Source organism: Arachis stenosperma, chromosome 10 (genome assembly GCF_014773155.1).
Source record: "Arachis stenosperma cultivar V10309 chromosome 10, arast.V10309.gnm1.PFL2, whole genome shotgun sequence".
Taxonomy (NCBI): domain Eukaryota; kingdom Viridiplantae; phylum Streptophyta; class Magnoliopsida; order Fabales; family Fabaceae; genus Arachis; species Arachis stenosperma.
The window spans coordinates 39,226,274-39,251,208 of NC_080386.1; the positions used below are offsets into that span (position 1 = coordinate 39,226,274).

General features: G+C 34.3%; 2 protein-coding genes across 2 annotated transcripts; one reads left to right on the forward strand and one right to left on the reverse strand.

Moving 5' to 3' along the window:
• The first annotated feature begins 7,957 nt into the window (after nucleotides 1-7,957).
• On the forward strand, nucleotides 7,958-14,626 carry LOC130958060 (eukaryotic translation initiation factor 2A). Its single transcript, XM_057884949.1, has 14 exons — nucleotides 7,958-7,976; nucleotides 9,683-9,742; nucleotides 9,884-10,238; nucleotides 10,567-10,753; nucleotides 11,512-11,746; nucleotides 11,829-11,897; nucleotides 12,155-12,256; nucleotides 12,431-12,471; nucleotides 12,860-12,993; nucleotides 13,370-13,433; nucleotides 13,522-13,618; nucleotides 13,701-13,819; nucleotides 14,050-14,081; nucleotides 14,154-14,626. The coding sequence occupies exons 2-14, from the start codon at nucleotides 9,703-9,705 to the stop codon at nucleotides 14,236-14,238; spliced, it is 1,560 nt and encodes a 519-aa protein (XP_057740932.1). The 5' UTR covers nucleotides 7,958-7,976; nucleotides 9,683-9,702; the 3' UTR covers nucleotides 14,239-14,626.
• A 2,157-nt stretch (nucleotides 14,627-16,783) lies between these two features.
• On the reverse strand, nucleotides 16,784-24,356 carry LOC130957935 (protein THALLO). The gene is made up of 16 exons (XM_057884793.1): nucleotides 23,847-24,356; nucleotides 23,576-23,664; nucleotides 23,316-23,397; nucleotides 22,440-22,585; nucleotides 21,924-22,070; nucleotides 21,626-21,738; nucleotides 21,302-21,389; nucleotides 20,519-20,698; nucleotides 18,999-19,148; nucleotides 18,820-18,897; nucleotides 18,500-18,639; nucleotides 18,301-18,421; nucleotides 17,804-18,072; nucleotides 17,541-17,604; nucleotides 17,380-17,448; nucleotides 16,784-17,263 (listed from the first exon to the last, which is right to left on the reverse strand). Exons 1-16 carry the CDS (start codon nucleotides 23,962-23,964, stop codon nucleotides 17,132-17,134), a joined length of 1,986 nt encoding a protein of 661 aa, XP_057740776.1. The 5' UTR covers nucleotides 23,965-24,356; the 3' UTR covers nucleotides 16,784-17,131.
• Nucleotides 24,357-24,935: the final 579 nt, after the last annotated feature.

Genomic DNA, 24,935 nt, shown 5'->3' on the forward strand with positions numbered 1-24,935 from the left:
ATATTTTAAAATCAAATTTTGAAAAATATAAAATTTTTGAAAAAGATAAATTAAAAGATAAAAAGATTTTTAAGAAAAAGATATTTTGAAAAAGATTTGATTTTTAAGATGACTTAACTAACAAGAAACTACAAGATAAGATTCTAGAACTTAAAGATTGAACCTTTCTTAACAAGAAAGTAACAAACTTCAAATTTTTGAACCAATCACATTAATTATTAGTGAATTTTCGAAAATTACATGTAAAGATAAGAAAAAGATTTTGAAAATAATTTGAAAAATATTTTTGAAATTTTCGAAAATAAATAAAAAATTTTGAAAAAGATATGATTTTGAAAAAGATTTTGGAAAGATAAGATTTTTTAAAATTGAAATTTTGACTTGACTTGTAAGAAACAACTAATTTTGAAAATTTTTGACCAAGTCAATCCCAAAATTTCGAAATTTTGAGAGAAATAAGGGGAAGATATCTTTTTGATTTTTGAATTTTTGATTATGAAAGAGAAAAACAACAAAAATACTTTATGCAGGAAATTTTTGGATCAAAACAATGAATGCATGCAAGAATGCTATGAATGTCAAGATGAACACCAAGAACACTTTGAAGATCATGATGAAAATCAAGAACATATTTTTGAAAAAATTTTTGATGCAAAGAAAACATGCAAGACACCAAACTTAGAAATTTTTTTAATGCATGGAAAATATGAATGCAAAAATGCACAAGAAAAACAAGAAAAGACACAAAACAAGAAATCATCAAGATCAAACAAGAAGACTTGTCAAGAACAACTTGAAGATCATGAAGAACACTATGAATGCATAGAATTTTCGAAAAATTGCAAGAAAAATTTTAAAAGCATGCAATTGACACCAAACTTAAAAATTGACTCAAGACTCAAACAAGAAACACAAAATATTTTTGATTTTTATGATTTTATGATTTTTTTGTATTTTTATTAATTTTTTTCGAAAATAATGTTTTGAAAAACGAAAAAAAATAAAAAGAAAAATTTTGAAAAAGATTTTTGAAAAGAAAATTACCTAATCTGAGCAACAAGATGAACCGTCAGTTGTCCATACTCGAACAATCCCCGGCAACGGCGCCAAAAACTTGGTCGACGAAATTGTGATTCAACATCCTTAAGTTTGTATGGAATCTATCTTTTGAGCTTTAGTATGAATATACCCTTAGGACACTGTTTATTTTGAGATGAAGGCTTCTAAGGGGTAGCACCTGTGTGAGGTTTTCTTTATTGGAATTCACAACTCCGTTCAACTAACCAGCAAGTGTACTGGGTCGTCCAAGTAATACCTTACGTGAGTAAGGGTCGAATCCACAGAGATTGTTGGTATGAAGCAAGCTATGGTCACCTTGCAAATCCCAGTTAGGCGGATTGAACATTTGTAATAGTGATAATTGGATTGTTCTAATAAAAAGGAATAATAAAAGGGATAGAGATACTTATGCAGATTCATTGGTAGGAATTTCAGATAAGCGGAATGGAGATGTTGTAGAGCTCTCGGACGCCTGCTATCCCATTGCTTCTACTCAATCCTTCTTACTCCTCTCCATGGCAAGCTTTGTATAGGGGTTCACTATCAGCTGTGGCTACTTTCATTCCTCTCGGGGAAATAACCTGTACGGCTGTCACTCGCACAGCTAACCAGTCTGGAGGCATCACCCATGGTTGATAGCTACATCCCATCCTCGCAGTGAAAGCTAATGCACGCACTCTGTCACAGTACGGCCAATCACCGGTTGGTTCCCGCTCCTACTGGAATAGAATCCCTCTTTTGCGTTTGTCACTAACGCCCAGCAGGTTAAAGTTTGAAGCACGTCACAGTCATTCATGAACGGAATCCTACTCGGAATACCACAGACAAGGTGAGACTTTCCGGATTCCCAGGATCCTACTCGGAACACCACAGACAAGGTTGGACTTTCCGGATCCAGATGAATGCCGCCATCTATCTAGCTTATACCACGAAGATTCTGTTGGGGAATCTAAGAGATACACATTCAAGCTTTGTTGCATGTAGAACGGAAGTGGTTGTCAATCACGCGCGTTCATCAGTGAGAATAATAATGAGGGTTATCTAACTCATCATCATTCATCATGTTCTTGAGTACGAATGAATATCTTGGAATAAGAATAAGATAGAGAATTGAATAAAAGAAAATAGAACTTCATTAATCTTTGAGGTACAGCAGAGCTCCACACCCTTAATCTATGATGTGCAGAAACTCCACCGTTGAAAATACATAAGCAAGAGGTTCAGGCATGGCCGAATGGCCAGCCCCCTAAACGTGATCACTAGATCAAAATACAATCCAGGATGTCTAATACAATAGTAAGAGGTCCTATATATACTAGACTAGCTACTAGGGTTTACATAAGTAAGTAATTGATGCATAAATCCACTTCCGGGGCCCACTTGGTGTGTGTTTGGGCTGAGCTTGATCAATCCACGTGCTGAGGCTTCTCTTGGAGTTGAATTTCGAGTTGTGATGTGCTTTGGGCGTTCAACTCCGGATTATGACGTTTTTCTGGCGTTTAACTCCAGAAAGGAGCGTGTACTTGGCGTTCAACGCCAGTTTGCGTCGTCATTCTTCGAATAAAGTATGGACTATTATATATTGCTGGAAAGCCCTGGATGTCTACTTTCCAACGCCGTTGAGAGCGCGCCATTTAGAGTTCTGTAGCTCCATAAAATCCATTTCGAGTGCAGGGAGGTCAGATTCCAACAGCATCAGCAGTCCTTTTGTCAGCCTTTTTCAGAGTTTTGCTCAAATCCCTCAATTTCAGTCAGAATTTACCTGAAATCACAGAAAAACACACAAACTCATAGTAAAGTCCAGAAATGTGAATTTAACATAAAAACTAAGGAAAACATCCCTAAAAGTAGCTTAAACTTACTAAAAACTATATAAAAACAATGCCAAAAAGCGTATAAATTATCCGCTCATCAGATCCCCTTGTCTCAGACCCCTTTCCATCTTGAATGGCTTGGATGGCGAACCATTTATCAGCATTGACATAGAGCATGTGCTAATACACTCCATCACCCAACCCCTCCATCTTCGACCAAACCCCATCTTCTGCAATACAAAGTCTACAAAACTCCACTTGACTCTGTCGTATGCTTTCTGGAAGTCCAACTTTATTATTATCGCTTTCCTCTTCTGTTGTTTGATCCACTGAACCATTTCACAAGCAATTAGAGCCCCGTCATGAATCTTCCGACCCTTTACAAAAGCACTCTGTGTCTCACCTACTAGTCCTGGCATAACCCCTCTCATTCTCCTAACCAGCATCTTCGAGATTACCTTATATACACACCCCACCATACTAATCGGGCGCAAATCTTTGATTTCCTTAGCACCAGGAAACTTGGGGGCCAGCGCCACCCATGTGACATTAGCATCAGGCGGTAACCTTGAGGATTGGAAGAAACCCAACACCGCTGCCGTGAAGTCCGATCCTATATCATTCCAACACTTCTTTATGAAGTTCATGTTGTACCCATCACATCCTGGAGCCTTGAATGATTCACAATCCCACACCGCCGCTTTAATCTCCTCAGGTGACGGTAGCACCTCTAGTGCAAGGGAATCCTCCTCGCTGATCCTTTCCACCAGACCATCTCTGAATCCCACCTCCGGGGATCTCTCTTGATGATATAATTCTTTGTAGAACTCCCTAATGGCAATTTTAATCCTAGCTTGATTCCTTATCAATCTTCCATTAATAGCGAGTGTATCAATTCTGTTATTTCGCCGTCTCGCCGAAGCTAAGTTATGAAAGTATCTCGTATTTTTATCCATGTCCCTTGCAAGCCTCGACCTTGACATCTGCTTCCAATGTAATTCTTTCCTCATATACCATTTCTCACAGCACTTAACCAACGCCTTCCTTCTTGCTTCCACTGTCTCATCATAGTTTCCATTGCTAACCATGTCATCAATCTTCTGAATTTTTTCCTCAAATTTCAAAATTTTCCTGTCCATATCACCAAAGTTGTCTCTGTGCCATCTCCCCAAAGGAACCGTCAACGCCTTCAGTTTATCGGTGAATTGTATCTCTCCCAGTCCTCTCCATTCCTCCTTGACCATCCTTAGAAACCCTTCATGAGTAAACCACGAATCCAGACTTCGAAACGGCCTCGGTCCAACTCTTAGTCTCTTCTCTTCCACTAAGATGGGACAGTGGTCTGATAACCCCCGTGACCCACCTCTCAAACGAGTCTCCGGAAATGCCTCAAGCCATTCCAAACTAACCAGAGCTCTGTCAATGCGGCTACATGACTGCCCTCTAAACCATGTAAACTTACGATCTGAAATTGGCAAGTCCACCAAACCCATGTCATGTACCCAATCATTATAATCCTGTGTCGATGGAGGTAAGCTTTCTAGACCTCGCCTTTCTTCCACTTGTCCAATCTCATTAAAGTCCCCCATAAAACAACAAGCGCCTGGACATAAACCAGCCATGTAACTCAGCTCCTCCCACACAACACGTTTCTCATCTCTCATGTGAGCCCCATAAACCAAGATGAATGCACAATTAATAGACTTCTCTGCCAGTACCCCTTCAACACATAACCATCGCTCACCTTTATAGCAATTTTGAATTTTAAAGAAAGCATCATCCCATATCAATAACAAGCCACCAGAGGCACCATCAGACTCCACATATTCCCATCCCGCACTTCCACTCCCCCATATTTTTGATACATCAAATCTTGTCACTAACTGTCTTTTAGTTTCTACCAAGCCTAACATATCCAACCTATGTTTCCTCTTGAGTTCTTTTACCATTCTCAGCTTCCCGTCACCCCTTAACCCCCTAATATTGCATGAACTGATAATCATTTTGAATTATAATTACACACCTTTTTGATATTTTTTGGCCTGCTTCGTCTTGCTTTAGCCTTCTGTTTTGCCACTCTTCTCTTCCGAGCAATCTCTTCATTCTGTTCTTGGAGGATAGCCATAATGTCTTCTTCTTCATCAAGCAACATTGCTCCAGACTCTTTTGCTAGTTCCCATGTCTTGCGGTTTTCCAGCATTTGTTCATCCAGACTTTCATACTCATGGCTGCTGTTCTCATCTTCATTCTGGTGTCTTTGTCTCCCTTTCTGATTACCTCTATCACCATACCCCTTCTCCACATTCTGAACGGCCATATTCTTGTCGCTAGCCAAATCAGTTCTCAATCCTGGCTTCCCTAAACTTGCATTGCCATTGAAATTAGTTGCGTGATTGGCCTCATTACTGTGCCGGTTCCTTTCCTCAACCGGTTGAGCCTCCTCATGACTCATCACAAACCTCTCCTCCCTGACAACATTTTTTCCCAATCCATAAGCCCCTGTCCTTACCTCTTTGTCGCGTTCTGCAGCCTCCCGGTCTCCCTCGATACCGTCCCTTGTCGGCGCACAGCTCACAGTCATCCGGGCATCATCTCTGTCAGCCACTCTCCGGCTCAATGATTTTCGGCCGATGGACGCAGAGCTCCATTCTTCTTCCTCGCTCTCAGATCCGGCACCCTCAACCAGCTCACCCTCTTCCAACCTTCCCGCGGTGCAGCGTTCATCACCTCCTGCATCGTGCACAATGCATTCTCCGCCACCTTCCCGCTTGCCGACCTTGCTGCTCGACGCCTCTAGCACGCGAAGTTCCCCTATCGGCGCAGTTGGAGCAGCAGGAACCGATCTAATCTGTTGTGGCTGACTGGCCCGACCCGCGAAGGCATTGTGCATTCCTTGGATCAGACCGACCCGGTCCACAGGCATGTCCTCCAGTCCAGCGAAGCCAGTGCCACTTCTGCCCACCCCAGTTGTTGAAGAATTTGGGCCTCCTTGGCCCAACATGGCTTTTTTATTTTTGGTTGAATTGGTAGCCCTTCCTTCTCTCATATATGTTCCATTGGGCTTTCCTCTTTTTAGCCCATTTTGGTTGCAGGTGTAATTCCACGGAATTATTTGCTCCGAGTCAGTTTCATTACTCTCTCCCAATCCCATGAAATCTGCTAAGCCATCAATAGGACAATAAATTTGCTGATTCTTACCCGAATTCATTTGATTGAGCTTTAAGTGGTCATAAATCCATTCATTCAAAATTGAATCTGAAATTACTAATCTATCCTCATCTTCTTCTTCTCGTCGTACCCTTCCCGCAACCACTAACGCTGCCTGATCTCCATAGTCTAACAACTTTGTGAGGTCTGGCGACATTGCAGCATCCGCATCAAGATTTCTATCTCTAGCGTTATTTTGGAGAACGCAGGGTACACCTTTATCCGCTCTTCTTTCCAACTGACATTGTGAACTGTAGAATTCTTGTCCCACCTCTTTTACCAAGACGTCAAAGCCACTAGTATCTAGAGTGATATGAACCCATTCATTGATCACATCCATAACACAAGTATCGATTAGTACACGACCGACGCTAAACGAGGCGCATGCTTCGTCCCTTTATCACACCCAACCACCTCTCCCCATTGACCTCCGATCTTCTTAAAGGTATCCACTGACCAAATATGCAACGGGACCCCATAACATTCTAACCATACTCTTCGAGAATCACTTTTCTCCGATTCGTCCCACCTCCATACGTTATGAAATATTCGTAACAGGCTATTCATTTTGAACGTGTACGTCTCTTCCGCATTCAACAAGCTATCGAACGTCAGCAAGGCTTTGTAAGCTCCCAATTCTCGTATCTGAACAACTTGTGGAAAGTTCTTAGTAACCAGATCCTGCAGCAATCCATAGTCAATGGCCGTCGTTGTTCCACCTATCAGGCTTTTCTGCAGCCAATGCAAGTTCTCTTTCGCCATAGCCACTTCCAGCTTCTTTGTCCAACCGTTCCCATGTGGTTCTGGTATCTTATCTTTTCTCACATCCTTAGAACTACTAGCTGGGATAGCCGGAGCATCCTCCCGTTCCTTTTCCGGCTGGCGGTCATTTTCTCGCCGAACAATCCCTCCTTCCTGCATCTTCTGTTTACCATCCACAGGCGCCAGTCTCCTGTATTTTGCTTCCCCAACAAACACAATCTTGCCTCTCAGTCTCATACGATTCATCTCTGCTATGGCCTTTAAAGCCCCTCCCTTCGTGGTGTATCGTATGAACGCGAATATGTACAAGCTACCATTTTTTTGCTTCCGAGCAAGATATATGTCGTTTATGCATCCAGTCCATCTGAATAGTTCGAACAGTTCTCTCTTTGAGATGTCCTCTGGAAGGTTATCCAGAAAAATCGAATAGGACTCCGTCTCCAACCGCCGATACTCTTCTCGATTCCAAATTCTAGGATCTTTGATCGGATTCCTAAACCTACCCCCCACTGTGTTTCCCACCCACACTCTCTCTCTCTCTCATTCTCTCTCTAGAAGTTTATTACTTTTACTCAGATATTTCAAGCCAAATTCTTGTTATTTTTTAGTTAGACACTTAACATAATTAGTTAATTCCTCAATTATTTTAATTATCCAAAGAGTCTTAAATTTTATTAGTATGCATGCATATTCTTTTGTTAAAACTAATAAATTTAACCAAATTAATTTTTATAAGTATTTAATACAAAATATTTATATTAGTCTTTCCACATAAACAAATACAATTTATCTCTAGTTAAAAAATTATTTGATAACTAAAATTTGATAGAGATTAAAGGCTATTTGGTTTTAAATAATAAAAAATTGATCACTATTAGTATTTTAGTTTTAGAAAATAATAAAAAATGATGTCCTTATAATTATAAAACCTCCATCCTTGTTCCAAAATCGCCGCCGCAGGCATGATCCCCCAAATCTAAATAAAACCAATTTAAGCATCATATCACAAATAAGTTGTTCAGTTCTAATCTATCCTCAAAGTAGAAACGGAAACGGAAAACCCAATACTCCGTCGTTCAGTTTAAACGAATGATTGAATTCAATTCCGTTTCAATTCAGCTGCCATAGTTAAAGGTGTGACATTCAACTTTCTCTTTCTGTTATTGTTTCTTAGTATGCATAAATAGTGCAATGTTAAGTAAGTAGTCTTTATTGTTTTCTGCTGCATCAAACTAAGGTATAACACTCAATTGAATTCAACTAATCATGAGGTTGTCAATGCCATTGCATTTGAAATGCAATCTTGATTTAATTTTTTGAGTAAAGTATCGTTTTTGTCCCCAACGTTTGGGGTAAGTCTCAAAGTGTCCCTAACGTTTCAATCGTCCTATTTAAGTCCCCAACGTTTCAAAATTGACTCAATGTTGTCCTACCGTTAGGGATCCGTTAATAAAATTGACGGCGGGACAAAATTGAAACGATTTTAAAACGTTAGGGACTTAAATAGGACGAAAACGTTGGGGACAAAAATGATACATAGAAATAAATTTTAATTTTATTCTTCAATAATAATAATTTTTTACTATACATAATATTCAATTATTTTTAATCACATTTACACTTAATCACATCACTTTTATTCTAAATATTTTTTTTATTTTATACTTAAAGTAATGTAATTTTTTTATAAATAAATAAATTTTACACTTTTATTCTAAATAAATAATGTAATATGAATAGAATGAAAGTGTAAAATTATAAAAAAAAATATAAGTAATGTGATTGAGTAATGAAAGTAAAATTACATTATTTAGAATGAAAGAGTAAAAGTATAAAAAAATTAATTTATTTTGAATGAAAGTGTAAAATTATAAAAAAAAATTATAAGTAATGTGATTAAGTAATGAAAGTAAAATTACATTATTTAGAATGAAAGTATAAAATTTATTTATTTATAAAAGAATTACAATACTTAAGCATAAAATTATAAAAAATTTATTTATTTAGAATGAAAGTGTAAAATTAAAAAAAAATATAAGTAATGTGATTAAGTAATGAAAGTAAAATTATATTATTTAGAATGAAAGTGTAAAAGTTATTTATTTATAAAAAAAAAATTACATTACTTTAAATGTAAAATTATAAAAAAATTTATTTATTTAGAATGAAAGTGTAAAATAAAAAAAAATATAAGTAATGTGATTAAGTAATGAAAGTAAAATTATATTATTTAGAATGAAAGTGTAAAAGTTATTTATTTATAAAAAAAAATTACATTACTTTAAATGTAAAATTATAAAAAAATTAATTTATTTAGAATGAAAGTGTAAAATTATTAAAAAAATTATAAATAATGTGATTAAATAATGAAAGTAAAATTACATTATTTAGAATGAAAGTGTAAAATTTATTTATTTATAAAAAAATTACATTACTTTAAGAATAAAATTATAACAAAATTAATTTATTTAAAATAAAAGTAATGTGATTAACTGTAATTTAAAAAACGATTGAATATTATGTACAGTAAAAATTAATATTATTGAAGGATAAAATTAAAATTTATTTCTATGTATCGTTTTTGTCCCCAACGTTTTAAAATTGTCTCAATTTTGTCCTGCCGTTAATTCTATTAACGGATCCCTAACGGCAGGACAACATTGAGTCAATTTTGAAACGTTAGGGACTTAAATAGGACGATTGAAACGTTAGGGATAACTTTGGGACTTACCCCAAACGTTAGGGACAAAAACGATACTTTACTCTAATTTTTTTTATCTGTCATATGAAATCATAATCTAATAAGAAGCACCATTTTTTCCTTTTACTTTCATTTTCAGCATTCTCTCTGCAGCTTCTAATGGCATCAACTGACCAATCACCAACTTTGGAGATATTAGGTATCAACTACAATAGCTTTCTGATTTTTCTTAGCTATGTATGCTTGTTCATTCTTGCTTGCTGTTGTTATCAATTCCTTATTATATTTGTTGTAGTTAGTTTTTACTACTATTACTACTACTACTTTGCCTCGATCGCAGTTCGAACACCGGAAGAGTTATCAATCTGGACTGGACCCCCATTTGCCAATGGTCAACCTGGTGTCAAGCTTGAGAAAGTTAGCTGCGTGAATGCGAAATTCAGCGATGATGGATCGAGACTCATGGTGACGAAATCCAACTCAGTGATTAGCATATATGACTGCAAGAGTGCCAAAGAGATTAGGTCTTTTGAAGTCCCAAACGTCACTTCTGCTATCCTGTCCCCTTGTGGAACCTTTTTGCAAACATTTCAAAAACCTTCGGCACCACAAGAGAAGAATGTCACGCTGTGGAAAACGGAGAACGGTGATCCTGTTTATCAACACTCCCAAAAGAACCTGACAAAAACAACTTGGTATGTGTAATTCATGAATAATGAGAACAAGATAATTTGCCTGACCAATATTATTCTCCATTTTAGTACATGTGCATAGGGGCACGGGTAGAGGAATATCTAAAAAAGACTCTGAATGAAGAGGTCAGAAGAGATTTAAGTATGAAGTACCTTACTGCAGCAAGGCACAATAGTGTTGTTTGATTTATGTAGCTGAACCCAACTAGTGGACTTTGTTGTTGTTGCTGTTGTTGGAGAAGTTAATAATTGGGAAATATGGCACGGTTTATTAACTCACTAATGTTCTGATAACATCTTGTGTTTAACTATCACCATGCTTGTTGTACAGGCCTGCTATTCAATTCAGCTCCAATGAGGCCACTGCATGCCGGATGGCAACTAATGAGGTGCAGTTTTTTGACACAAGGGATTTCTCTAAGGGGATCATTGATCGATTAAGAGTTCCCGGAGTTTCTGCCATTGAGCTTTCTAGTGCACCTGGGTCTCATGTAGCTGCATATGTGCCAGAATCCAAGGTTTGTGTTCCTCAATTCCATGCTGATCGAGTAGTTTTATTTGTTTTTTAAAAATGAATGTGACATTGGTATCATTGTCATTTTAGCATTCTGTCCAACTCAAAATTCTTGAAATATCATAAGTGTATTTTAGTTTATTCTATATTCCTGGATAGGTTACTGAATAAATTGAATCTGAGAATTATGTACTGTACATAACTCTTTGTTCCAATCAATGCTACTGATAAAAATATTAATAATATTCATGTATTGTATATTTGATATTTATGGTGCTTAGTTGATTAAGTGGTTGGAGATAACTTAAATAAACTTATCGTAGAATAAACTAATGATTTGGTATTTGAAAGTAATAAGAATTTAATAAAAAAATTCACAATGTTTCATTTGTATTTTCCCAATTGAATTTTGAATAATAATGTAACTCATTTTAGTTTAGTCTTGGGATTGAACGCACTGGGTGTACGAAATGACCAAATTGAAACCATTGAAATCATTCAATGGTTCAATTTAGAAAATCAAAAAGCAGGTGGGAGATAAATTAAGAAGTGATGTATCTTTGATGGACTGAATAATTCTGCTTAGTGAACAGCATGAAATCATTTTGTCGAATATTGGTGGTATAACAAAAAAATGTTAATTGTTTTCTTGGTTTGTTACATATGTAGTCTCCTTTCTTTGCAAATATTAATAAGGGTTAAAACAAGGTTTTAGTACATGTTTACATCCTGTGAATAACTAAGATGCTTTTCAACTTGTAGGGAATTCCTGCCGGTGTACAAATATTTCCATGTGGAAATGCTTCTCAAAGTCAAGCTGTTGCACGACGGAGTTTTTTCCGATGTTCAACAACCCAACTTAAATGGAATCATGGTTCTACTGGTCTTTTAGTGCTGGTGCAGTCAGATGTTGACAAAACTAACCAGAGTTACTATGGGGAATCAAAGTTATTCTATCTAACAATAGATGGAAAGCATGAAGGGCTTGTGCCTCTTTGTATGTTCTTATTGTTAGTAAAAGAACTGATAATAATTGATTATATAATTTCCATAGAGCTAACATTTCTTTATTTTGGCAGCTAAAGAGGGTCCGGTTCACGATGCTCAGTGGTCATATTCTGGCTTGGAATTTGCTGTAGTATATGGTTGTATCCTTTTCCATATGATATCTATTATACAGAGGTAAACCAAGCACACTAAAGTTCCCACCACTTGATATTATTTGCATAAGATATTTTATTGAACCAAAATGTTTGGATGTTTCCTTCATAATTTTTTATGCCTAATGATCTGTGCATTTGAAAGATATTAGATATGATTATCTTGTATCCTCATTAATTTTATCAGCTTTTGATGGTTCTTTATAGATCTCTCGAATCCTTCACTTTTCCTTAACCTTTTATAGTTATGCCTGCTAAAGCAACTTTGTTCGACAAGAAGTGCAATCCTCTGCTGGAGCTTGGAACTGGTCCTTATAACACCATTAGATGGAACCCGAAAGGGAAATGTATGCTTTGCTGATGGAATCTATTTTATATTCTCTTTCTCTATCTTTTATATGGCTAAAACTTAAAAGGCCCTGGTGGGTTGTGGGAATGAATTTGGAATTTGAAGTGGCTCATTACAAATTTCTACATTTTAAAATGTATCTGATTTTGTTGCCTTGACCTCTTGCCTGTAGTTTTATGTTTGGCTGGCTTTGGCAACTTGCCTGGTGATATGGTATGTTATCCTGAATAATTTAATCATTATGATTTCTTTTTCCTATATGATGGTAGAGATATGTGTTTATTATCTATTACTAGTATCCTGCTTTCTTTTTCTTTTCTTTTTAAATAAAGAAAACTAAGTTATGACTTTTAATCACTTTAAAGATAATAAATTGCTGATCTTTGTCTTATGTTGCTCTTTGGTACTGACTTAACTTTGTTGTTTAAATAAGTAACTGTATGTGTGATCTCTTTATCTAGTATTTTAAGTTTGAAATTCAAAACAACATTGAAATAAATTTACTTTTGCATGTATCTGTTGTAGTTCCATAGGACAGACGCTCAAAGATAACACATGCTGCTCGCCTGGATCTCATATGTTTTTCATGCTGATGTTCCAGGTATTCTGGGATTACGCAGATAAGAAACAACTTGCAGCAACTAAGGCTGAATGGTCTGTGACAAGTGAATGGTCTCCAGATGGGCGCTATTTCATGACAGCGACAACAGCTCCAAGGCTCCAAGTTGACAATGGGTATGTTATATGCTTAACTGTTAATGAGACCTGGCTGACCGGCTGACCTGGCCATTTAGCCCAACCTTTATAAACCGCGAAATAATGGGTTGACTCATTTCACCGGATGGATTATAAATAGGAACCTGGACCATGCCACAAACATATGATGTCATCTATGTTGCTACTTTCACATGATCTTGTTTTAATCATGATTCATGAGTGATTAATCTGAACATCATTTATGAGGTGATATTTCATTAACCTGAGCAATCGATGGTGAATGTTTTGGCAATTGTCATATCTTGGTTCTCACTTTACTGATGGTTAGTCTTGGAACATATTTATAGAAGAAAACATTTCTTACCTATCTAATTTTTTCTCTTTTCTTTCTAAGTATCAAGATCTTTCACTATAATGGGTCACTGTACTTCACAAAGATGTTTGACAAGTTGTTCCAGGTCAGTAGTATCTCAAACTTGTTATAGTTAAATGGTTCTTGTATTGCATTTTCACATATACCATTGAATTGTCTACAAATTGTGCTAGGCTGACTGGAAACCGGAGCCAGCAGATAAGTTTGGTGACATCACCGAATTAATCAAGTCTCTCAATTTGGGTAAAGTCGAAGATAAAAAGCCATCAGGTTTGTCTGCTTATCGTTAGGACTTGAATTGGTTATTTAGTTATGTCTCAAGTTCTTTTGAAGATCACAGACTTTATTGCAGGTCCAGGACCAAAATCGGCTCAGGCTTCTAACAAACTCTCTTCTACGAACCCCCCTGCACAAAAGCCTGCCGCATATCGCCCACCACATGCTAAGAACGCTGCTGCAGTTCAGGCTGAGGTATACACAATATAGTTGCTCGGCTGTTGTTATTCTGCTTTAAATTGTTAATTCAATTGAGTATAATTTTTCATAGGATAACTTATGAACTATAAAGTATGTTAAAACTTGAAGAGTGGTCAAAATGATTCGATATGCTTTTGTTTATGCATCATCCCTTAAATTCTAGTTGTGTTTCATTTTTTTTTAAGTTAATGTCTGTAATAATGTCAAATGATTTGTATTTTCAGTTGCTTGGAATAGGAGAGAGCAGCCCCGCAGGGTAAGAGATTTTCTTTTACCTGCTTATTAGTTATTATGACTTATATTAAATGCAAAGTTTTTACTTATTCAGATCAATGAGCAAGAATGCATTAAGAAACAAGAAGAAGAGGGAGAAGCAAAAGGAGAAAAAGGCTGCTTCGGATGCCAATTCATAGTGATGTCAAAGATTGTTTCTAACTTATGCTGAGTTCATCCTCTACTACTGCAAGGAAATACCTGAAAACCCTGATGCTTCAGGTCTACAATTCCTAGCATCAAATCAATTGTACTATTTATACTTCTTTTGGAGGGAAAACTTGTGCAATTTTGGGTCGTTCAAGATTTCGAGATTATTGAAGTTGTGTAAGGGGATATTGTGGTTTCTTTGGTTTTCACTAGGATATATAGAGGGTAGGTGGTGTAAGTTTATTTTTGTTCATTTGGAATAGGATCCTTCTTATTCTTTCCTTTTCTTTTTTTCTCTTTTTTCCTTCTTTTCCCCGTGTTGAAAATGAATGAGCGATCAAAATGCATTAATGGAACAAGGTTAGTGGGTAAATGGTCAAATTCGTTTCTAAAAAATCACTAATTCTCTAAATTAGTTTTTAAAAGATTTTTTTATTAAATTGCGTTAGTTCTTCTATCATTTTTTTTTGTTGACGGCGCCAAAATTTATTAATGTGGCACGTTAAGTGATACTACAACAAAGACATAGAAGTTTTAATTGACTATTAGCATTATAAGTTTATGAAATTAGATCAAATTAAAATCTAATTAAGGGGAGAATTTGAAGCATTAGAATTTTTCAATTTGGAGTTGATTTGATTTAATTTCATAAATTTATCATATTAAGTACCAATCAGGACTACTAGGTGTGTTACGGTGTTATTTAACGTGTCACATTAATAAATTTTAACGCTGTTAACATCGTAAGAACTAAAATAACCAACTTAAAATTTTTAAAAGACAAATTTAATTAAAAAAAATTTTAGAAATTAATTTGACTATTTATTCAAAGTTAAAATGCCTGGCAACAAGATGCATGATATATTTATCGTCACTTCTACTCAAACTAATTCTAAATCCAAAAGTAGAAAAATGGTTAAAGAAAAAGCGTGAACATTGTTACGTGACCAAATATTTAACAATAAAATAGCAAGGTTTAATTATCATTCATCACATACGTCATGAGAAAAAACTCTTGAACACCTTCTTATATTACTCTAAAAGATAACAAGGTTTTTAACCCCAAAAAAAAAAAAGAAAAATTCGGCCCTTAATTTTTATTTTTGTAATATTACTTAGTCCCTCTATTAATTTTTCTTCTCTGGATTAACGAAACATGCTTACTATTTAAATTTTTTTTGGGTTATCTTTTCATATATATTGACTAAATTTATTGTGTAAGAATTAAGAAATATTAGTGATTTTTAATTTTTTTACTTATAAAAATTAAATAAAAGATATATTTTTTAATCTTTTTATTATTTAAAAAATTGTTAAAATATTATATTATTAAGATTATATTAAGTTTTAGGTGTACTCAATTTAATTTAATCATCATAATTCACATAAATTTATTATTATTAGAAGTGCATATTCTATTTTATAATAGATAATAAAAAATTGACATAATATTTTATCTAAAATAAATATAATAAATGAGAATATTTATGTCAACTAACCATGTAGATATAACATCAAAAATTTAAATTTCAACATTTTAAAATAACAAATGGATAAGACAGATAACAATAATTAGTAATGTCATTTTTATTAATATTGTATATTCTCTATTTAATTTTTATAAGTAAAAAAATATAAAAAATTACAAATATTTTTTAGTTCTTATACAATAAATTTAGCCAATGTATATAAAAAAATTAACAAAAAATAAAGAAAAAACTTTTTAAATGGCTCCTATAAATTATTTCAGAAGATAATAAGACCCCAAGCCAAAAAATTGTGAATTCTAATTGACACATAACAGACAAATTAGTTAATTAATGTATTACATAAACATGTTCTATTAACTTAAGAGAGAGATTATTGATGACCGGACAAATCAGTCTTACAAAATTAAAAATCAAAGACTAAAAATGATATTTTTTTGCTAAGTGCCGCATGTCCTTCGAAAAGTTGTTGAGCAAAATGGATATTCACTCCATATGTCATGTTTGTATTTATTTGAAATTCTTTTTTTTTTTCTAAAGTTAGGAGTAAAACTTAAATTCAATGCCTCTTTTGAGCTATAACTCGTTAGCTATATTTATTTGAATCATGTTAAATTATTATTTATATTTTTAATCTAAATGTCATTATATATACTCGTTTTACTTGAAATTATAAATATACATTTAATACATAAAATAGTGTTTGAAGTGTTGGATACATTCTTTAACAATCTCCATAGCCGGAAACCCAAATTTTATGGATGGTTGATATTTTTAATCTAATCTATTTAAATCCATATATAATATAGTAACTGGAGGATTTCGTGATATTCTATAATCCATGAAAGCATTCTTGATTTACCAATTCAAAGCAGTGTGAAACAAGAAAACTTATATTAGTACTCAACACTTTGCTATGCACACAGGCCAATACATCAGAAGAAGAAAAACAAAAATTAAAAAACAAAAGACGAGCTCATCCACACAAAAAAATAAAAAAATAAAAAATTTAGAAATAAGGAAAAAAAATCAAGGAAAGAGAACTGAATACGGGGAATCAGAATATGTTACAGTAACTTTCTCAAATAAAATAAGCCTTTGTTTCTTGAGCTAGCTTTGTATTCCCCATATAAAGTTGGGGAAAAAAAAAACAAAAACAAAAACAATCAACCTATTGCTCTCGAGAATTAGATCAAAACTGGAAAATTTGGAAAGGTCTATCAGGCAGGCTAAGAAAATATGTTTACCTACTAGAATAAAATTCTTCTCTCCCAATCAACAATCATTTCAGTTTTTATTCTACACTGTTACATGGCAAGAAGAAAATTACTTCCATCTTAACTAGATGATTCAAAATTGTGATACTCAAATGAAATAGCAAGACCCCATGACAATATCAGTCCTTGAATCTGATGCTTCGACTAACGAAAGGATTAATTCCAGTAGCTTCACCACCATAAGGACCCGTAGGCTTTCTAATACTCTGAACTTGTCCCTGCCGCTTCTTGAGAGCTTTTTGGTGTTTGAGCTGAACATTGAGACAACAAAAGAAAGAAAATTAGGAAACATAAAGTGATGAAAGATAGCAGTTTAACATTAACATCCGAAGTTAATCCAAAGAATAACTGCTTCTTTGTTAGGTACCTTGTAATTCTTTCTTGGATTCTTCTTTGCCTTGTTGCGGATTCGAGTCAACCCCCTGTTCTTTGCCATCTATAAAATATTGCCAACAATGAAGTAAGAATTTACAAGTTTGTAAGGAATAATGAATTATATTAGAAAAAAGTAATAGATTGAGCAAGAACCTGAGATGTTATTTGGCGTTTTCCTTCTATAGTCTCTGGCATGGATGTGACAACCCCTGACTTCCTGCAAAAGCAAGCCAAATAGCCAATCTTTATTTCCCGTGTTAAAATGAGTGAATAGTACATTTTCGATAACTTTCTTTTTATGGTCCACAAAAATTCGGGTTATTTGGATTTTCGGATAAAAGAATTTTCTAGCAATGTCATAGAGCAATACATCCCGAAAAAAATTTGAAAATACATAACGGGTGCCAAAACTTCACCTCGAGTAAATCTGAGCTTTTGCAGCAAGTTTTGCATTTCGCTGTTGTTCCACTTGTTTGTAAAATTCATTTTCCGAGTCACCACTATCAAAATCATCCTCTTCGTTTGCATCATCATCAGATCCATGATGGCCAACTTCATCATCATAGTCATCACCATTGTCATCCTCATTCTGAACACCAGCACCAGCCATAACCCGGAGCTCGTGTTTCCTTCGTCTTTCTCCAATATCATCTCTTTTGGGTAAATCATCATCACCAGAAATGACCTTCATCCAAACAGGGGACTAATGAGATATTTCATGTTCAAGTGATATGAAAAAAGAAAACCATTATAGTCTATAATGAAGGAATTTCTTCTATGACAACACGAATGATAAGGACTAGACAGCATACACAATTAATTAATAACGACACTATGAAAGTAGCAGCTAACACCCGGCAGGTTATTGTGAATTTCACAAGAATACATGTTACAAAAATCTATACGTCAGTACCTTTAGTTTCTTCAAATTAGCATTAAGATACTGTGCAACTTTATTGGAACCATTAACCAAGCCAGCTGCCCCCTTAACATCCGCAGTATCGTCAACAAAATCATCATATGTTTCGAGCCGTCTGCAAGAAGTTAGGTTTCTAATAAGTTCATAGAAGTTGGAAGCAAGTAATGCTTAAAATATAAGAGCATAGCTATACCCATTAACCGGTCTTGAGCGTTTTAGGGCCCCACTAGACTTTGGAGCAATGGAGCTGTACAAACCCTTTTGCTTCAATTTTTCCTCAAGGGAAGCTCTAACTTTTAACATTTCCAAACTTTGCACACCAATGGAAGCTTTCTGCCATATTCCCAGATACTTAAGTCAAATTAACTGTCTTTTACAACAACATAAATAAACCAAATAAAAGTACAGCACTGTATAGGCAATTAGGTAGGACTTAGGAGGTATATTATATCAATAATCAATAATTTCAAAATAAACGAGCACTATTCTTATTGATTGACAAGAACAATTCACCTGATGTTCATCTTTTCTTGCTTTCTGAACATGATCCTTCGAGGATTGGAATTTTTCTGTCTCGACTGATTTTTGAGACTGCGTCAATACAAAAAACAATATTCTGATGAGTATACTTCTGAAGATCATCATTTGAAAAGTAGAGAAATCTACAAGGAAATATTAAGACATAATACTACCACTTCTTCCTGTGATTTGGCAAAGACAGAAGGCTCCTTGGAAAAAGAATCAATTGTTGTTGGAGCATCCTTTAGTACTGTTTCCGATCCATTATTTCCTTTAAGAATGTCCTCAAGTTCAAATGGAAGTTCTGTGTCAAGTTGTTTTATCTGTTGAATATGACATGTTAGAAAATTGCAAACTCCGAAGAAAACTTTCTTCATCTTCATCTCAAATCTGATATTTGAGTGAAATTAAGCATCAACCATATTATTTACAGATGATTATACAGTTCCCATTGCTATTGAAATCACATAAGAAAGGTCACACATTTATCTAGGATGAACTGGAAAATTTCTTCAATATTTAAGCAAGGTTAGGATTTATGCAATATTATATACTTGAACTATATAACAATAAGCAAAGGCATTCCAATAAATTTAGTTGAACTAACACCAGCAACATAAAAAACAGTAGCTAAGCCTTGCCCCACGAGGTGTGAAAACACTACACGAATTACTCGAAACCAGTGTCGTCACTTAGGACTTGTTTGGGTGAGCTTTTAAGAAAAGATCTTTTTTCGAGTTATCTTTTTTTAAAAGATCTTATAGAGAAGTAAAAGTAATTTTATGTTTGGATATCTCATGTAAAAAGATCTTTTTATCTATCAATTATGTTTTGGGTATAACAATATAAAAGTACTTTTTTGTTTATTTATTATATGAAAAACATCTTTTTTTTAAGGAAAAAAAATCTTTTAAAAAAAAAGATGTAAATTACAGCTTCTCAAAAAAAATCTTTTTTTTTTATTTTACTAGTGCTTTTACTTTTACTACTAGAAATTTGACAAACACGTTAAAAAATAAAAAAAAAGATATTTTTTCATTGAAAAAAGACCTTTTTTTAACAAAATAATGGCACCCAAACATGCACTTAATCCATTAAAAACTTATATGCATGCAAGGTCAGGATGTATGCAATATTATATACATTTACATTGTTCTATATAATTATATGCAAAGGCAACAACAAACAACAATAATAAAGCCTTGTCCCACTAAGTGGGGTCGGCTAATTATATGCAAAGGCATTCCAATAAATTTAGTTGAATCAACACCAGCACCATCAACAATAGTAGTGAAGCCTTGTTCCACAAGGTGTGGATACAGTCATACACTATATAAATTAGTTGAAACTACAATGTCTTGTCATTTGATCCACTTAACAACAACAAAGACTTGCCTCCACAAAAAACTAAACTAATCAACTGATGTGATGGTAATAAGTCAAATACTCTTGCATGTTATTCCCAATAAATTTAGTCAAACAAACTAGCCATCTAAAAGAAATTGATTACTTAGAATATCACTGCAACAGGTCAAATACCTTCATATATGCAATGCAACAACCAGGTTACTAAACTAACTAGAAAATTCGGCATAGAAAGTTAACACACTCAAATATTTTGACTCAATCAGGTACAAGTACAATATGTTGATATTCATCCCAGAAATGTTAGTTAGTTTGAAAATAACAAAACCTGATCCAATAAGCTCTTGATCTCTTCAAGGCGAGCCATCACAGGATGATCATGGACTGGCTGTCCTTCAGACTTGAGGAGAAGGTAGAAAGTTATAGCTTGGCAATATGACAACAAAAGAAGCTGCTTCAACTCAAAGTAACGCACAACACCTTTCATATCCAATTCCCCTGCTTTAGCCTGCACAAGATATAAAATCAATTCTAATACAACACTTCCTTCATCCTCATTGGAAAAAGAGCATGATACATAATTTTTATTCTGAATAAAATCATAACATTGTGCAAAAATAGAAAACATCTACAATTTCATCAACAAAAGGGGCCTAATATCTTGGTTAAAGAAGGAAATAAATAACTGAAGCTTAAAAGAGATTGATACAGAAAGAAATGAAAAACAAAAACCAAGTTGATCACAACACAGCCTTTTACCGATATTACCAATTAGTGATGGGATATCACTTAACCAACTCTATTTCTTTAGTATCAATATCTCAATGATCAAGAACATTTTTCCTTCTGACATGCTTCTATAAGTCATCTGTCATCCATGTTGATAATGGGCATACCATCAGTAGGTAACATGCATTATACTACATAATATAACAATGGCCCATTTTTTACCAAACAAAAAAGCCAATGAACCCAACAATAATTCAGGGTTATGTGTTGCAGTAACTGAATTTTTCCCTAAAAGTATAGGACATGCTATTTGCATTATTTTGATCACTTGTGCAGAAATCAAACATGGAACCAAAATAAGAACCAGGGCAAGAGGAAAAACCTTGCTTAAGAATGGGTTAACTTTTGCTTCAAGCTGTTCATGTGCCTCATTTAGTTCTGACAACCAACCAACTAAATCTGGAGCGGACCTGCAAAGTTAGTCTCTAATCAAGAAAATGCATAGGAAAACATGTTCCATATAGAACATCAGCAACACTTTTCCTACCCTTTGCTCCTTCCCTATATATGTCAATTTTAATTAGAGTTTGTAATGAATATTAAAATCAATACAAAATAATTATTGTTAGACAGAGGTACATTGCAGGAAAAGCTAATGACAAATTTGAAAGAAACCAGAACTACATGATGAATATAAGATTCTGACCTATGAAGTATATCCATTTGCTCCTCCTTTGACAAAGCTTTCAGATCCTCTACAGTGAAAGTTATATCTCTATCTGGTGACCTTACTGCCCCCTTTCCTTTGTCTGATGCATCCTGTACAGATAAAAGAAAGCTATGTTTAGATGCAGCACCTTCTACAGATTGTCACTCCCTTTCTTTTACACCCCACTACATGTTTCTTCATTAAAATTGCCTTCCCTTAGACGGCAAAGTAACAACATACATAATCGGCAGCATAGTAATGATGTATACAGTCAGCAGCACAGAACAGCACTCACCTCAAAAGTCATTATCTCATCGTCCTTGCCTTCACTAATATCAGCAAGGCCATAGTCCTCCATTGTATAATATTTTGCTTTATCCTTCTGTTGTTGTAATGCCAATTTTTCCTCTTCTTTTGGGTCCTCATCATCACTCGATTGTAGCTTAAAGAAATTAAAAATAAAAATTATTCAACAGAAACAAATGTAGGAAAAAAATAAAATACACCAACAATCCACAAGGAGAACAACTATCTGTAAATGGTTTAAAAATTACATGTAGCAAAAATTTGTTTTTTCTCTATATAAAGAAAAATATTGTTCAAATGGAGAGAAGAGTAGTACAAAAAGATGGGAGGATAAGAAAAAGAAAAAAAGCTATCTAAAAAGAAATATTGTTCAAGTGGAAGTCTTCTAAAAAGATCACGAGAATAAATGTCCAACCCTATCCCATAAAAACTTGCTTGTCTAAACATTTATCTATCCATAGCAAAAATCCTTTACATATGTATAATGTATTGCTCAAATCCTTACCTCAAAGTTACGGTTCTCAGCACCATGAGCAAACCTCTTTCCTCCCCAAGTAAGCTTATTATCTTCATCCTCCTCCTCTTCATCATCATGCATATCATCCTCACCCGTACCAAACTTTGCACGTAAATATTTTCTTTGCCTAATCACTGAGGAAAAAGCACACATCAATAATTAGCAACATTATATCTCGAGTCTTGAATAAATTGCATTTCAAAAACTTGTAAAAGTAACACATTGAAGTTAGCAATCATTTTTCTCTTTAGCCTAAACTATACCCATATGCTTAATAAACAAATTAAACAAACAGAACACTGTTGGATCTGCTACCATAATTCAAACTGTAATACTTGTTAAAAGCATATTTATTAAAAAAAAATAAAAATGAAATAAACATGAAAAAGACATGGGGAACATCAATTATATGTGTGAACAAATGGAAGACTTGAAAACCTGTGAAATTATAATTTCTAGTACGAAAGTAGTTGCAGAACAATAATACTATCTAGTGTCAGTTTACAAACGTAACTTGTTGACCTTCGCATATATGATTTATAAAGGTTGCTACAAAAAACACTCTTGAAGTTGGGTTTCAAAATTCCAGCATCCCCATCCTTACAGAAAAGAATGCAGATAATATAAGTCGAAACTACCAAAGCAGGATGATTGAGATTCAATCTTGAGATCAAGCATTATCTTAAGGTAATTAGAACTACGACTACCAAAGCAGGATGATTGAGATTCAATCTTGAGGTCAAGCATTCTCTTAAGGTAACTTTCTTTAGGTAGGAGTCATATATTATCATATACAACATCCATCTCAATCAAATCTAATGAATAACTTTGATGCATATGCAAACACAGAAAACTCATGCTTACTTTTCGACATATCATCATCAGCATCCTCATCGTCCTCCTCCTCATCGTCGTCAAAGTCTTCATCTTCACTATCATCAATACCCTTTTGAGCAAAATTTGAGAAGAAAACAAATGAGAGCCAATTAAAAAAAAAACTTCATTTCTAATTCTTATGCAATCAAAATAAGCACACAATGCATGATACCTCATGTTTAATTGAGCCTTCAAATTTTCATATATTAAAAAAAAGAAAAAAGAAAAAGAGTTTGTAGCACCAAAACCTTATCGAAAACAAGGACTTCATCATCTTCGTCCGACTCTTCAGCATCAGCATTCACGTCAAGTGGGATGATATCTCTCTGCTTATTGACTGCAACATGAAAAGGGATTATCAAAAAAGTAAATCAGTGAAAAGCAGCCCAAATGCATAATCGCAATTACTACGATAATAAGAACAATAAGCTTAAACTATATTAAGCAAGGGAAAAAAAAAACAAAAACACTCAATTTTAAGGGGGGGAAAAGGAAAAAGAAGCGAGAAAATAGTATTACAGGCATCAATCTCGTCGTCCATGTCATCAGCTGAAATAGGATGCCGGGAACTCTTCTTATCGTTTTTTATGGCTCTTTTATTCTTAGGGAAACTTTTCCCCCCTCCTTTCTTCCCCATTCTGTGAACTCTGTTTTTAACCAGCAAAACCCTACAAAAACCCCTCAATCGAACACACAGCTACAGAGTTCAGAGCTTTCTCACAACTGATGCTGAAGAACTCGAACGGGGAACAAACAACGGAAACAAGAAGATGGATGAATTGGAAGCTAGATAAGGAGTTCTTGGAAGTAGGAGAATGAAGTGAGTGGCAGCATAAAACGTTAAACGCAACAGCAAATTGAAGGAAGAGAGGAAAAGAGGATGCGATGAGAACTGATGAGGAAGGTCAACCGGAGAGAGCAGCAACAGTTGCGGCGACCGATGAGAAAGTATGATGGATAGATGGCACCGGCTGTGGCGGCGGAACAAGGAGGGGAAGAGTGGGAAGAAGCTGTTACCAGTATACCACGTAAAGGCGACACTTATCTTTTTTTGGTTTCTAAAGGCGAGACTTATATAACTATTACATTAGTAACCAAAAAAAAATATAACTATTACAACAATTTTTAATTTATTATTATTATTATTATTATTATTATTATTATTATTATTGTGTTGTTGTTGTTGTTGTAAAATAAGATCATTAAGATGTCACCAAAAAAAAAAAAGATCATTAAGATGTATTGAATAATGGTTTTTTTTTATTTCGCCTCGAATAGGACTTTTTTAACCATCAATTTATAACTAAAAGTCTTATATCGAGTAGACGGTGAAATTCGTTTATAAAAAATTATTTAGTTTTTAAATTGATTTTTAAAATATTTTTTTATTAAAATTTTTAAATTAGTCATATTAATTTTTTTGTTATTGAGTAGTTGATGGTGTCAAAATTTATTAATGTGATATTTTAAGTGACACTATACTACATACTTAGTGAGTTAAACTCTAAAATAGTCTCTAAGATTGGTGTCGTGTACTAAAATTTCTAAGATTCTAATTGCACCAATTACGTTTTTGAGATTGACAAAAATGCACTACATTAATCTCTA